The sequence below is a fragment of the Pteropus alecto genome, unplaced genomic scaffold (genome assembly GCF_000325575.1).
Source record: "Pteropus alecto unplaced genomic scaffold, ASM32557v1 scaffold161, whole genome shotgun sequence".
Classification (NCBI taxonomy): domain Eukaryota; kingdom Metazoa; phylum Chordata; class Mammalia; order Chiroptera; family Pteropodidae; genus Pteropus; species Pteropus alecto.
Window position 1 is genome coordinate 7017760 of NW_006432943.1, and position 16920 is coordinate 7034679.

A 16920-nucleotide genomic window follows, 5' to 3' on the forward strand; every position below is an offset into this window, starting at 1 on the left:
GAATATGGAAAATCTCTGTACTTTCCTTTAAATTTTTCTGCGGCCCTAAAACTGCTCAAAAAAATAATGTCTTTAAAATTAAAAAAGAAAAAGAATGAAATATCCATCTAGTAACACTTACGAATATTTAAAATACATGTATACAAAGCAGTAAGAGCACATACATATAAAAATACACATTAAATTAAATTAGAATAGTTACTTAAATGGGGATCTAGAAAGAAGGGAAGTGAGAATAGACAGACAGGCAGACGGAGAGACAGATAGATAAGCAAGAGAATAGCCTGACCCAGGCCAATGATGAAAATGGGCTATGAACTGATATGTATGAGTAACTCAACTCTCTTCATATAAATCTCAAAATTAAATTAAGAAAAAATTAACCAGGATTCTGTTTTACATTAATCAAACTGACAAACAAGAGGAATCGTAATACCTAATGTTGACAAGGGTGGTGGAAGTAGGCATTCTCATACATTTCTAGTAGAAGTGCAAATTACAACTTTTTAAAAAGAGAGTGATAAATTAGTATGTGTCAAAAAACTTAAAAATGTACATATATACATTTGGACCCATAAATCACATGTCTAAGAATTTACCCTAATCAAATATATTTATCATGATTTCTATTGAAATGTTTATATCATGGTTATTTATGATAATGAGAAAATTATGAAGAAACATCAAGCAATAGAGGATTCATTCATGCATAGTCACAGATGGGAAATTATACAGCAAAAAAGATGGCGTAGAAGGACAATAAACAACATGGGGAAGGAAGGTAGGCAATAAAACTATATAGAGAGTGTGATTTTACTTTTGAAAAAATAAATGCATGTATGTATGTCTGTGTACACCACACACACGCACACACCCCTCAATTAAAAAATTAAGACGACTGTCACCAGAAAGAATACTGACAGTAGTGATTTAGAAGAGCTCGAGTCAGAAATTTTCATGTACTTTATATTGTGCCTTGAATTTCACTAACTTTATGAAATTATTTTTTGGAATAAACATGAATTTATTTGGTATTTAGGTGGAAAAAATTACTAAAGGAGAAAAAAAAAAGCCTATAGTCCTAAGGCACATGCTGGGTAAATAGCTAGTTAATCAATTAACCATATTTGTGATACAGCCAAATGATTTATTCATCTTGGGTAACATATTTGAATTTTTATGAGACTTCTGTAGACACAGAGCTTGAACTGAAGACAAGGCCTCCCAGCTGATGGAGGCTTGGCAGGTCCACAGGGAGAGAGATTTATAAGCCACTAGTTTTTCACTGGTATGCAAGTCAGAGGAAAAGACAGACATGCCAGCTCACAGGAATCATGCTTATCCTTTCAATCTCTTAGCCCTCTACCTATATTCCTAATCTACAACAGGATTTTCAATGCAGTGACCCTAGACCTAGCTTGATGAGCCAAATGGAACCCTCAGATTCCACTCATTTACTGTGACCATTGGAAATCCCCAGCTGCCAGGACTCCCTGGGTTTTTCTTCAGCTCCTGTTAATGAAATGGCTCTTGATTTCTCCAGTAATACTTTGAGTAATACCTATTTGTCTACAGAAACTGAAGAACCAAAGGAGCAACCAACAACCAAAACCAAGTTTTTGATGGGGTGAGTTCTCAGACTTCCTGGCTGCTCTAGCATACCTGCTCAGATCTGGGCAGCGATAACGTGGAAGTGCTGTGGGCAGCATGAAAAGGGAGGGGAAGGTGAAACAGCGAGAACGTTAGGGTGGGGAATGGGAAAGAGACAGAAAGAATGTGTGCCATACAGTCTAGCTAAAATAACTGAGAACCCTAGGAACTGGGCAAAAAGCCAGAAGACTTGTCACTAGTTTGTAATCCATAGCCGAAATATTTGGGGGTTCAGATTTGTCAAGAAGAATAAGATCTGTCTGGAAGATAAACTCCCTTGCATTTGTGGCGGGCTTTCTCTCCTGGTATGTGATCCTTTTGTTTGGTCGTTTTTCTTTTGGCATACACAGCCAGGGTCTATAAGCAGCACGGACAAATTCCAAACATAGCCAGTCTCCTGCTACACGAAAGATCTCAGGCAAAACACCACCAGCTGCTTTTTCCTTCTTCTCTCTGCGTATCCTTTACTGAATGACCCAGAAAAGAAGGGACTTAAAATGCCACTGTCACCTGCTTCCCTGGGTCCAGTTTACTCAAGAAATTGCACATTTTAGGAGGGAAATCCCGTCGTCCACCCTTCTGAACGGCTTAAAACAGTCCATGGACACTCCCAAAGTTCCAACGACAGTTTTTTTTAGAGTCATCGTTCCAGCACTGATGAGGCACCCAACTATCTTAAGGAGGAACTGAAGGAAGAAAAAGAGGAATGGGAAAAATAGAGATTCTGTGATCTCCCTGAGGCTACGCTTCATCAGGAGGTGCTGACAGGGAGTAAATAACAGAAGCTAAACGGAAGACAGGGCACCTGCGTGCCAGAGTCGGCGTGCCTGTACATCCTGTCCCTTCTCCTCCATGCAGGGCTGAACACACTCTCTTCAGTCAAAAATTATCCCAGAGGCCATATATAAGCTTAAAATTCGGAACTATAAGACCTGTTCCTGCCTCAATAATCCATCACTTCCCACAATAGACCTTCTAAAATTGTCTTTATAGCACTGATAGTAATGAATTCATAGAATGGCAACTTTCTGAAATTATTTATTTACTTATTTATTGACACTCTCCTCCCTCTGAGAAAATAAGTTCCTTAACTATAGGGCAGTTGTCTATTGGTTCACTGCTCTATCTCCAGAGCCAGGTACATGGAAGAGGTTCGGCAAACATTCGCTGCATGAACAGAATGGAGGAGACAGGAATATCACTTGATGCAATAAGTCCCCTTTACAGGTATTTAACAATAAGTGAGAGATTATCATTGCCCTCGAATGCCAGAGAAGATTTGGACAATGCATAAGATTTGAAAAGCAGAACAAAAAATGAGTGAAGATCAAGCAGTCGGATGTGCTGGGCCCCCAAAGTGAATATAAAATTGGGACTGACCTTCAAATTCTGGGAGATGGGGGATGGGCCGTGGAGAGTACAAGCTTGGAAATGACAATCCCTACAGAACAAAGAGGTTCTCCCGCCTTCTTGAAGATTGCAGAAAAACAATGTCATAAATGCTTTTGCCAAAAGGTCTACCCCTGGCATGGCTAGGCTGGGCTAAGCCACATACTGGAATATAATGCCAAGATCCATTAAGTCTTCACTGCTTTGGACCTGGCTCCAAGGGGTTAGTGCTTCGTTTCCACAAATGATTGGGATGCTCTAGTCAAACATAGTTCCAACAAAAAATTAGCTTTAGAAGTTCCTCTGTTCAGCCGCAGCCTTTAAATCTCAGCTAGGTCAGCATCCTATATGTAAATTTTATAGGTTTTCTCACAAGTTTTCCCTCTAAATATACCATAATATTGGCTAAGGAACAAGTAATTATAGATTCACATAATTTAATCTGAGCATTTAAAGAAAATAAAAGGATTTTAACTTATTGTGATGAATAGAGTGAACTGTTCTCTATATTACGTTTACTCCTCCATAACATATAAAAGTAGACTTTATTTTAAATCAGAAAGTAATGGCATGACTCTTTGCTTCTTAATAAAAACTATTTGGTTTTCATCCTCATAAATTGAAGAATAAAGGAACAAATTCAATAATGGCAATAGCTGACTTTTGTGTCTAATACACACTCTGTGCCAGGCATAATATATTTACATTTTCTAACATCTTTTCTGACCTTCATAATGATGGTTTGAAGCCAATAATATTGTCCCCATTTTATAGTTCAGGAATTTGAGGCTCAAAGAGATTAAATGACTTCCCCCAAGCCCTGTAGCAATAAGTGGTAGAGTTCAAATCTTTTATTCTTTAAGTTTCAAAATCTATGATGACACAGCAATCAGATATGGAATAAACTGCACAGGTCTTTGTGTCTGTGTTTTTACCTATTTATGTGTCTCTGTAAACAGTAGCTAAACCTTGCCTTAACTACAAGCTCACTATAGGCAAAGACGGAGTCTTATTTATCTTCATATCCTCAGTACCTGCAGCAGTGCTAAAAAGGGAATGAACAAGAGGAATGAAGGACAGAGAACAGGGAAGGACAGTAGAAAGCAGAAATCCAAGTCTCCTAACATATATGCAGGGCTTACCAGGGACCAGGCACCATTCTAAAGGACACGTGTGAATTTACTCATTTAATCCTCACAACGAAGCTTTGTTGCAGATGTTATTATGTCTGCTTTACCCACATGGCAATTGAAGCACGGAGTTAAAGAATTATGTTGTTAGTAGTAACAGAGCTAAGAACAGAATCCAGGTGATTTGGTTCCCAAGCTTATGGTCCTAGGCACTGTGTTGCACTCCCTCCTAACTCTGAGTCTGCAGAATGAAGGCAGCACTTGGCATGGGGTACACACAGCTCCATCCCTAGGCCTGTGTGAACAATTTTAAGGAGACAAAACAAATATTGATACACATATAAAAATGGGCTAAATTCTACCCTTTCTCTACTTAAAGTCTACAGTCTTTGAGCTACTCATTTTAAACTTACTCTGCATGATATCTGTTCATTTGGGTGTTTTAACTTTTCTTCTGGACTCTTATTTCTAGGATTTGTGTGCACAGTTCAATGGTCCAAACAGAGTGGAACAGGGTGTTGATTGAAAAGAGGAACATGGTAAGCAAGAAAAAATGTCCTCAGGACATGGTGAGCTCAGTCTGGATCCAGATTTAAATTTATATAAAGGCTTCTAAGAAGAGGCAATGGAACTACCACTCTGATAGAGAGAATACAATATATCCAGGACAAGTGGTAACCAAGAGCCATGCAGGAAGGATGCAAGGTTATGTGGTGTTGTAGGGGGAAGGACAAGGAGCATCCATACAGGGGTCAAGCCTGACCATCAGGCTAGAGGTGGTTAAGAGATGTGCTATTAGTTCCTGGAAATGGGTCACAACAGGACGTGGTGGCAGGAACCAAAGTAGAAGCCTAGTCCTAGGACCTGATGTCCACAGGGTCAAGAAGAGTGAGATAGGGTGGGTAGGGATGTTGGACCAGATCCCAGCCAGTGGCAAAGAAGCCTAAGGTTTAAGATACAGGCCTGCATGCCAGGCCTAAAAGATGAGTTTGGGGCACTACGAGGGTGATCACAACTTGGCCCCACTTGCTGTGGGGAAGAGGCAACTTACGCATTGCCTGTCTCCAATTGAGTTTGGTATATAAACTGAGTGGTACAGAGCCTTAAGGTAAAGGGGTCAAAGTATCAAACTCCAAGTTTGGGGAAGGCAGGAAAAATGAAACAAGAACTGGTGTGAGGTGCATAGTATAATCTACATGTACAACATTGTTCAATTTAGTCAAGCACAAGAATGTAACAATAATATTAATATGTGCATACAAATATGTCCACATTTGTATGCATATGTGTGTGTATGTGTATACGCCACAAACTCAAGGGAAAGTCAAAACGGTAAGGTCCCTCAAGGATGTGATTCTCTGGTAGGACTCGTTCCTTCTTTCACTCCTCTCTGGTTTACCTGCTCAAACTCTTTTGTCGAAGAGCCATGTTGATGTGACACGACTTTGCACTACATTTTCACTCTGCCTATGTTCAACAGAATGAGCATGAATATTAATCAGGTAATTTCTGATAATTAGTTTCTTTAGTACCGTGTTCACTTTCTGTTGGTTTTAATGGGTCAATAAAGTGGCGAATCGTGCCAGTCATAACATAAATGACCCTGCCAAGAGGAAGCCATCCAGAAAAAACCTGTTGTTACCATAGAATGGCAGGCTTCTTTCTCAAAGTTTAGCACATCCTGGAAGAGCACTGGTTGACTGACTGACCTCCAAGGTCAATGACGAAAAGTCACCAAAAATGATACTAGCAGAAATACTTCAAAAAAAAAAATGCCAATAATCAGTAAGTTTATTTGGAAAGATTATATGGGTAGTCTCAACATGGAGATAGTATATGAAAATTGTTCACAAATTTAGTTTTAATTTTTAAGATCATCTCTCTTCTTTTCTCTCTGTCTCCTCTTGCTTTCTTCTTTCTTCTCATTTTATACATAAAAATGCAAACAGGCTGAACTAAAGCAAATTGGTTTAATTCCCTGGAGGGAGCATTAAGAAATTTTTCCAGCAACTCTCTACTAGAGGCATTTGTGTATGGGGATGTGGATGGAATGTGGAAGCAGTCAGCTACCTAAACCAGTAATCAAATGAAACATTTTCTATTCCAAAGTGCCCTAAAACAGCATTAACATCAGCAATTAAAACACCGGGCATGGGAGAAAGAAAAATGCCCCCACCAAAGAAACAGAAAAGAAAACAAAGAAAAAAGTAAATATGTATGTGTGATGTGTGGCAGGGGGTGGAAGTGGTATGGAGGGAGAATAAAATCTAAGGAAAATTAATTCCCTTTTAAAGGCAAATCTGTCACAGGAGTGCTAGCAGGAGGTCTCTTTGATGGGATAGAAGAAAGGTATAAAGAATACATTCAATAATTTCGTCAAATTGAAATTTCAGCAGTTTACCTAAATTGCCCAAGCATTAGACACTTACAAAGCTGTTTGTAAGTGCCTACTTTGAGCCTGTTCTAAAATAACAGGTAAATAGAATATGATAAATCATAAACATTAAGCCTTCTTTTCTCTTTTATGGCTAAAACTTCTATTGAAACACTGGTCCTTCAAGGATCACCAAGGGATAGTACATTCCTTCATTCATCAAACGCTTGTTCAACAAATGCTGAGCACTTTGTGCAGCCCTTGATGTTGGGGATATAGAGATAAATAAGATATTCCTACAGTCCTCAAAGAGCCCTCAAGCAGACGCTGAAGTTAGCATGCCTCCCATATTCCACAATGTGACCGGCCACAGGACAGGTGCCACTATCCTTACACCTGCAGGGCACATACAGTCCTAGTGTTTCCTTTTAAGAGGCTTCCATAATCCCATGGGCCATGCTTCTGGCCATGACCTGGCATGAAGGGGCCAGCAGCCTCCTCCACATAGGACCTTCACATGCCTTAGAGCTCATTCAGCCTGCATCTCTGTACATTTATTCTGTCCTCTGTACATTTATTCTGTACATTCTTATACATTTCTTACCTCTGTAGAACACCATACACTTATTCTCTTTTAATATTTTCCTTTCAAAAGATTGTCCTAAAAATCTAACCAAGGGCATGAAAGAGAGGAGCATAGCAGCTGACCCTCAGCATGGCCCACCTTCTGATGCACCTCATGGATATGCCCTTCTCCTGCTCAGCTGCAGAGTGTAGCTACCACAATTCACTGAGTGACATCCTAGTCCCTCCCTCTGGCATGTCTGCCTTTTTAGATTTACCTGCCACTGCACACCTGCCTTAGCTTCTGGGCACATCTGATTCTCTGTCTTCTCTGGAAGACAAGCTCAGGACTCTGGCCCTTGTCTTGGTAATAACCTCCTCTCATTTCTGCATTTTAAAAATTCTTATACATTTACTTTTTTACTTAGACCCATGATTATAATCACTATTGAAAAATAGTCAAATACAAACAACAAATTAAATTATATCGAGACCACTGTCACCTCTAGATACTGTTCTGATATTGAGAATTTCAACTAGATCTTAATTAAAAATAAAAGTACGTATATAAAGCTACTAAAATATATAGATAGTAAAATAAGAATAAATTTAAATGCCTACTATTGTTTTTGTCTAAGTTTGTTACTATGATGTCACTTTCTTCTTTCTGTTTCTCTCTCTCTTTAGGTAGAAATAAAGTTTAAAAAATATGTAGATGTATTTTCTCTTTCATTTTCATTTCAGCCCTACTACAAAGGAATCTAACTTATAGCATAATGACAATCCTGAATCAAAAGTATGGGGTTAATTAAATACTGTGTCAGTGCCCCTAGATGTGTGCAGAAGGGCTTCTAGAAATCACATCACACATGTGCATCACTAAAGCACTAAGGCTCTAATCACAACATGGGTCATCTCTCTCACCCACTGTTCTCATCCCATCAGGTATCTCATTTAAAATTTCTTCTCTTACTTGAAAAGCAGTTTATAGCTCCTGGTGGCCCTGGATGGTTTGAGGGTAGGGAGTGGCTTTTTCCAGTGGCCCAGCTGGTGGTTACCTGCACAGGAGTGGCGATCTTGGTAGAAGCCGTCTCTACAGGTGGATACACACTGTCCCTGTTGCATCAGCAAAGGAGGCTGGCAGGAAGAGCACTCCAGCCCACTAGTACACGTGGAGCACTGAGGCTGGCAGGCTGGCTCCGCACAAGGTTATGAGAAAGAAAAAGGGAAGCTCTGATTAGCTCAAAGACAGGACCCCAGTGCCACATCCTATACAGCCCAATTCTGAGGCCCTGGGATCACAGAGAACAAGAAAGGCAGGAAAATAACTTAGCCTTCATTTATTTATATAGCACATATTTCATGCCAGGCACTACATAAAGTGCTTTAAATATATGAATGCATTTAATCTTCATGACAAACATATCAGGTAGATATTATTAATTCCCATTTTACAGATGAGGAACAAGCTCAAAGCGGTTAGAAAACTTGCCCAAGGTCACATGAAGCTGGCGTTTCAAGCCAGGCAGTTTGGCTCAGGGATCTGTGTTCTTTTCTTCTTGTCCAGTAGTCCCCAATATCTTTTTCACTCAACTATTTTACAAGACTATTCCTGCCTTTTTTCTTCTACAATCTATGGCAGAGATATAAATATCTTTCAAAATGCTGACGATTATGAATCAGGAAAGTAGAAATAAGTGAATAACTACAAAAATAATAAAAGTAGTTAATTTTATTGAGTCCCATCTATATCCTACTCACTATTCTAGGCAGTTTACATGTATTGATGCACTTAATCCTCTCAAGAACCTTTGAGGAAGGTCGCAGTATTACTCCACTTTACAGATAAGAATACTGAGAGGTTAAATTCTTATACAGAGAGGTTAAATACTTACAGCCAGGGTATGAACCTCCATATTTTAAACTGATAATTAACTCTTTGAGTCAGAGATAGGAAAAAAGTAATAATAATTTGGCCTCAACCAAGCCAAATTGTCCCAGGTGAGTTCTCTTTCTTAGATGTATAAGATTCTAAGATGCACATAAATCCATTCTGGATTCTTTGGTAACCCAAAAGAGATAACCTCCATTATCAATTATCTTTGTGATATTGAGCAAGCCAGCTAATTCTCTGTCCCATAGATTCCCCATTTGCAAAATAAGAGAGTTCTAGTAAGAGAACTAGAAGGTCCACATCAATTATAAAGTTCTATCTTAGATTAACTCAGTGTTTTAATAAATGACACCAAGCAGCCTGATGATATTACTATCCTTGAAGGTCTTTAAAAAATAAAAATAAAAAATATCTAACAAGCATCTGCCCTCCCCATCATCTATCTCCCAGTTAGCATCGAGATTCCTGTAAAATGTTAGAAAAAAGAGACCTGCGGGTAGAGGCCAAATAACTCATGAATGATATTACCCTCTACTAGTGGTTTTTGAAAGTCGTACATTTCCTGCATTCATGAAGCCCTCCTTGACACCAGTCAGCCTCAGCCCACCTCTGGGCTGTACGCCTGGAGCCATACCTAAACAGAGAGCTCCAGCTTGGTAAAATCCTGGACCACAGCTGTGTACACACTGTCGGTTCCGCAGCAACTTTGTGGGGTCCTGGCAGAGGTCACAGTTGTCTGGAGATTGAGAGCAGGTCAAGCAGTCTGGATGGCAATGAACTGCAATCGAAGACAAAGAAGAAGAAAACACAGTTAAGACCATATGACTTCTCTTAATCCTTCCAAAAAAGAATCTACAGGGTATATGAACCAGTATAGAACATAAAGAACAGAAAACTCTGGCACTTCGGCATGAAAAAGGCCTCTAAACAGAAAAAAAAAAAATATTTCGATGCAAGATTTCCAAGAATCTCTCCTTATCTGAAACACTATCGCCATCTCCCATAGCCTCAAATTAAAGATGCTAAAAAACGTTACCGAATCGGCCCTATTAATGTTTCTATCTGCTAGAACGCCTCTCGAAAAAGGAATGACCAGCTCCACAATATATGATAAACAGATTTTAAAATTTATGATTTTTCAGATGTTCTTCAGCTTTGATGTACATAAAAAGTTAAATCTTAAAACCTACAATTTTTAAAAATCATTACTTTCTTTTAAAAAATACAGCTAGTTTTTAGCAAAATTTCAAATCTCATTCCCAATAATTGGGATTATCACCGAATTTAGTGGTAATTGTCAGCAAAGGACTTCTTTCAGGTTTTTAAGTTGTCAAGAACCCGATTTTCAAGGTATGGTGCATTATAATATGCTAAATATTTGTGTTGGAAAAGCCCAGAGAGCCACGTTGGTGAAGGTAACATGATAAAGCCATAAAGATGCTTAGCTTTTCCCATGGTAAACTCTTCACAGAACCACTGTGATTAGCCAAAATAAGTTGAGTGCAATAAGAGCAACTGCCAATATGAAAAATTGCAACCCACAAATGAAAACAATTCGTTATGAAATATGAATGGAAGAAAATGCCACTTCTCTGAGAGACTAAGCTTATAGGCAAATTACTGCTCAGCCAGAGTAACTCTAGTGCTTGCCAACAATTATTAACTGGAACTAATTCAACCCCAGGTGATTTGAAAGCAGAGTTGCAGATAAAATTTTCTTTTGGAAGAAATTAATGAGTCTTTAAACTTCAAAAACCCATTTGAGAACTACAAAAGGAACCATCTGTTAAATAGTTCACCTTAAAAAAAGGACATTCATAACAAACTTTCAGCAATTGCTAATATTCTCAAAAATGAAACAGTCTAACATACCTTTGCCTTTACAAGTTTTAAATATTATGTTATTTGATTTTCACAATAACTTTGTAAGGTAGATAAGGCACATTTTATCTACAAGAAAATTAAGATTTAGAGAGGGTCAATGACTTGCCCAAGGTCACATTTTCATAATCAGTTGTTTGGCAAATACATGGACAAAGATTAATTAACATCATTTGTTAGAAAAATTAGAAAGGAAGAAAAAAACAAACACAGCAAAAAATCAAGTGGATGACCAAAAGTAAAAGCAAGGCGGGTAAAAAAGAGGTCCTTCTGAATTTTTTGGCAGTAAAATATCTCAGAAATAAATTGAACATGGACTCACCTGATGTGCATTTTGGACAGCACTGTCCCTTCACCACCTGGGCTAGTGTGGCCACTGGACACAGTGGACAAGAGGGCTCATAGCAAGTTACCTGAGCCCCCCGGCACTCACACACCTTGCAAGGGCCATCCTCCCATTTCTCCCCCTCCTACACAAAACAGCAAAAAAATGACATTGTTATCAGAATGCGGAGATTCAGAAGACAGTTTGTTGATAGAGAATTAATAATCGTCATAAGGGACAAAGTGAAGGCTCCTGATTACTACCATGCCAAACCTAACTCTGAACTAAGACAACAGTAGAAGAGTTCTAAAGGATAGTATTTCTCCTTCTTTGTTTTTAGTTGGTTTATTTTAACGTAGAACACAGGTAGAAAGATAAACCGTGTAGCATAGAACATCTGTTTCTCAAACTATCTCACCAAAAAAACACCAGAAAGGATTATTATGTATCTAGTGATTACCAGATACATTAAATACAATCTGTGGAATAACAATGGGAAGCTGGTTAAAACCCTGTATTTCCTCATGGTTACTATAGCGAGAGAGCAGTAGAGTCACTGTATTCCTAAACTGAAAGTTTTTGAAGGTGCATTTTCAGTGCACTGTAGATGTGCATGGGCTGTCTCAAAATAAAATATTCTTTTCAGCCAAGCAAATTATGGTGATAAGCATGAGTATTTTGACAGAGGATCCAAAGTTAATTATAAAGGCGTTTTGTTTTGTCTTGTCTTGTTTTGTTTTGTTTTGCTTGCTATCCCACTTGCCCTGGATACATGAAAGAGACAAACACTCCTACTAGAAAGTTTTGGGGTGATGAAGGAGGTAAAACAGGAGAGAAGAGCATATTTTAAAATAAAGATTTGATGAAAGGTTTATTAAGCCAACTTGTCAATGTTTAATATCAATGTTTAATGATATCAATGTTTAATGATATTAAACATTCCAAACAATGTGACAATATTTAGCAACAATGAATGACACTATTAGGAAAATGAGGAATATTATCTTGAGAAAGTAGTTCTTTCCTTCCATTTCAAGACAAACTAGATTCTTGGCCCCCTTATTCTATAACCTCCCACACTATAAGCTTGCTTGGTTAAAAAAAATATATGCTTGCACTTTGCCTTAAAAACAAACCATACCATGTTGTCTTGCAAAAAATCTAGGGAGAATGAATGCTCCATATTGCTTGGGGAATGAACACTCCTCCTATCCAAAAAGCTCCTCTCTTTAATGCTTTGCAGTACATGAAATTGTACTAATGACTAACTGAGCTTTCTAGGCCAGAAAAAATCAGGTGGAAAAAATTATCACAAGGAAGACAAAGGATGTATATAGGGGCTATAGTTGGAGAAATATTAGTTATAAATTGTGGGGAAAAATAAGCTAAAGAAGTGAGGAAAAGTCCAATAAATCAAAGTCTTATTTATCATTAAGATTCTTAAGTCTAGACCATAGCCATCAAACATGATTATTAAAAATACTAAAAGCATTAAGGTTCCTCAGGACAGTTTATGCAGATCATTGGTTAAAACAATTTTGAAATATTTATACACAAGTTAAAAATCTATACTTACTGGGATATGTTTAACTTCACTAGTATTTGAAGACATCTAGGAACAAAGAAAAATGTATTTATTATACCACTAAAACCACCATTAGGCTGATCTATTTATTTTTTCATTAGGAACTATCCATTTTCCCCCAAGTAACAAGCAATTTTATTCACTGGTTATGAATAGAAATAAAATCTATCAATATTAAAAAACAAGAAAAGCATACCAATATGAGGGGAAGACAACATGCCTAGGAAATATTTTTGAATTCTTAATCTCACTTTGTGCCTGAGCACTTGGCTTCAATTCCCCTAACTATGAAGGACTTCTCAGTCAAGAGATCTAAACTTGTAAGGGCAAATTCTTGAATCTTGTTTGGTACTACAGAGCATTATGAGGATTTGTACATATTTTTAAAAATTGCTTTTCTTTAATTCCACTGAGTTTCATTTAACTCCAAAAATTAATACTATGATTGAGCAGGAAAATTAATACTATAATTGAGAAATGCAGATTCAACATTTATCGGGAACCTTCACTCTCTTAAATTCTTAAGAAACAAGGGTGACTAAACTGAAATATCACTATGAAACAAAGAATTGTTATTTGCCAACAGCATAACAATAATAATAACATCATTTTTAAAGCTTTTTGTGTATGTGCCAGGGATTGTTCTAAGTGCTTTATACTTATCATCTCAATAGACCCATGAGGTAAATACCACTGTCATCCCTACTTTACATTTGAGGATTAACAAACTTGCCCAAAATCACAGTAGGGATGTCACTCTGGAGCCTGCACATTAACCCTACACAATACAGAATATCGGCACATTGACAGATGTAATCTATGCAGATCATAAAGAAAAAGTGTATAAAAATAAGTTCACAAATCAAAGTACCTAATCCTAATTCTGATAATCCTATTCTGATTGGTCAGTGAAGCAGTTTTACTTATGATCTACTGGCATATTTTTCAGAACACAATAAATTTGTCAACATTTCAAAACCCCATATGAGTGATATAAATAGAGTAAATTTGAAGCGATTAAGATAAATTTTTTTTTCCTTTGGGTATACAATAAAAAAGTACAGACATGGGGAGAAATAAAACCTTAGCAAATAGAGTTTTACAACACATGCTGTCCACCAAAATCGTTTCAATTCCCTCTGCAATAAATCGAAAGCCTGATCACTTTTCACTACTTCCTCCCTAGACCAAGCTACCATCACCCTTTTTCTAGACTACCGTAAAAACCTTCTAACTGCACCACCTACTTCCAGACCTGCCTCCTTCTGTCACTGGCCCATGTAACAGCCTAAATGATCTTTTCACAAGTAAGCCAGATCATAGCACTGCTCTGCTCAGAATTCTCCAGCAGCTTCCATCTGCATCAGGGTAAAAGAAACATCTTTACCGTGGCATCCAGGCTACCTACTGGACCTTATCGCCAATTCCTTTTCCCCTCAGTCACTTGATTCCACTCTCTTTCTGTTTCTTGAACATGCCAAGGACACTCTGCTTCAGGCTTTTGTCATTTGCTGCCCCCTCTTCCTGGTATATGCCCCCCCCCACCAACACTCCCCCTTCTAGGTATCCGTGTGGCTTGCTCCCTCACGTCTTTTAGGTTTTGCTCGATTTTCTCTATAGGAGAGGACTTCCCCAATCATGTTACGTAAAAGAGCACCTCCCTCCCCCAGTTACTCTCTAGTTCCCTTAAGCTGCTTTATTCTGTCCTTCATGTCTTCACTCTAGAACGTAAGCTCCATGATACTATGGACTCTACCTGCTGTGTTAGCTTCTGCATCCCCAGTACCTGGCACGTGATAGGTCTACAATCACATTTGTTGAACAAATGCATACGTGAAAGAAATAAGAAAGTAATACCCCCTCGTTAAATTAATTTGGAATTATTAATTTTTAATAGTATCCAATTATTAGCTCAATACTCACAAATTTTGCATTTTCTTCATAAACACAATAGCCATTGCTTGGGACACATTCAGGACAGCATTTTCCATCTAAGTGAGTTAATTTTTCACCCTATAGAAGTAAGGGTTGCAGAGACACGTATCAATTAGCATCTCCAGGTAGCAGTGCTAAATTTCAAAGTAGCTGGATTCCTTGACTGGAATGATGAACCTGAGCACACTCCTTCCCTTTGTCTATGACTTATTTCATCTTCCTCTCTGCTATCTTCCTATGGAAATTCTAGTTGATATAGTTTCTGCTCTAAGTGCTTTCTCTTTCCAATTCTGGTGATACTTGTGCATAGATCCCTCCATGATTTCCTACCTATGAACAGGAGCTCACATGAAAAAGAAAAATGGCCAAGATAATGTTAAAGTTTTGGAAAGTTATGAGTTTCAGAAAAGGATCAGATTGTTTCAAATATACAAGGTGTGAACTTGTGATTTGGTTTTGTTTACGGTGCTCAAAACAAACCAACATTTTTCCTTGAATACAAAATCTGACACATTCCTTTATGCACAGATGTAGTCTCAGGCATAAATGAAACAGTAGAAAACTAATTTCTATTCAATATTTTAAAACTGTTATTTAACTTACATAATCACTATTTTTTTAATTATAAAAGAAAGGAGGATCCCAGAGAAAATGACATAGATGATAGAGGCTTTATTCATCCCTCTGGTGACCAAATCAAAGTTGTGATTGAAACACAGAGAAAACAGCAAGTAGAGTTGCATGGAGTCTAGATGAACAGAAGCCCTACAACTAGGGAGAGAAATAAGAAATCGCCCTGCAACAGTAGAAGGTAGGACGGGGCAAGGATGCAAGGCTGCCTGGACTTGAGCAACTGAGTGAGACAGAGGCTGCAGCAGCAGCAGCTGGAAGTTGTGGATGTTCCCCTTAAAGGGGCCATGTCTGCAAGTGGACTTTCACGGTGATGGACCTGCTGGCTCTGAGCACCAGTGCGGGGGCACCAAGGACTTACAGGGGGACATTGGGTTGTTGGAGCGAGGACTGGAGGCACATCTTTCTCCCAGGAAGAAGCAGTGGCAATATCCATTGTCCCTCTGTTGAGCCCTCCCCCTCCCAGTATGGACTCAGCGCAGCCAAAGCTGAGACATCATCAAACTGGATAACAGAGGTTGTTCTGCCCAGAAGATTCTCTGAAACTCCGCCTCCCCCAACATGTGGCCCCACGCAAGCCACATTCAGTTATATCCTTGGTGAGTCCAGTGCTCCTTGCTGAGCCAATTCTAAGACCCACACTGGTAGCAGTTGACTTTGGTTTCTGGTGTGGCCTTTTGAGGGAACTATAAGCACAGCATCTGTGGATTGCTTGTTAATCTTAACAGGTGGCCTCGGAGGGGCACAAGCTGGGGTTAAACTTGGCCTATAGCTAAACCCGGTTCAAGAATGTGTTACTAGACACCTGCTACACAAAGACACACTAATAGACTAGGAGCTTTGCTTAATACATAGAAACAGACACAGAAAGTCAATCAAAATGAGAAGACAAAGAAGCAGAAACCATATGAGAGAACAGAACAGAGATCCAGGAATAATGGAGTCAAGCAAACTAATAGATGCAGAGTTCAAAATACTAGTTATAAAGATGCTCAATGAACTTAGGGGAAGTGTAGATGAACTCAGTGAGAACTTTAACAAAGAGATAAAAAACATAAAAATAGAAATGGGAATTATAAATGAGAACCAGTCAAAAATGAAGAACACATTATCTGAAATGAAGAGTGTATTAGATGGAATAAACAGAGTGGATAAAGAATAAGAACGAACCACTGATATAGAGGATGGGGAAGCCAAGGACATCCAATCAGAACAGCAAGAAAAAAGAAGCCAAGACTATAATAATAATTTAAGAAGCCTATGGGACAAAATTAAATGTAAAAACATCTGTGTTTTACATAGGGGTACCTGAGGGAGAACACGAAGATGAAGAGCTATTTGAAGAAATAATGATGGAAAACTTCTCTAACCTGGTAAAGGAAATAGACATACAACCCCAGGAAGCTTAGAGAGTCCCAAAAAAAGATGAACCCAAAGAGGCCCACACCAAGACACATTATAATTAAAATGCCAAAGATTAAATACCATGAGAATCTTAAAAACAGCAAGAGAAAAGTATTTAGTTACCTACAAAGGAGCACCTATAAGACTGGCAGCTGGTTT

At 38.4% G+C, this 16920-nt stretch overlaps 1 protein-coding gene across 1 annotated transcript in view; it reads right to left on the reverse strand.

Annotated features, from left to right (window-relative positions):
* FRAS1 (Fraser extracellular matrix complex subunit 1) overlaps positions 1-16920 on the reverse strand; it is a 414255-nt gene that overhangs the window by 211065 nt on the left and 186270 nt on the right. The window contains 5 exon segments of the mRNA XM_025043815.1: positions 8166-8300; positions 9636-9779; positions 11205-11352; positions 12784-12819; positions 14716-14805. Coding sequence (XP_024899583.1) covers positions 8166-8300; positions 9636-9779; positions 11205-11352; positions 12784-12819; positions 14716-14805 — 553 coding nt within the window.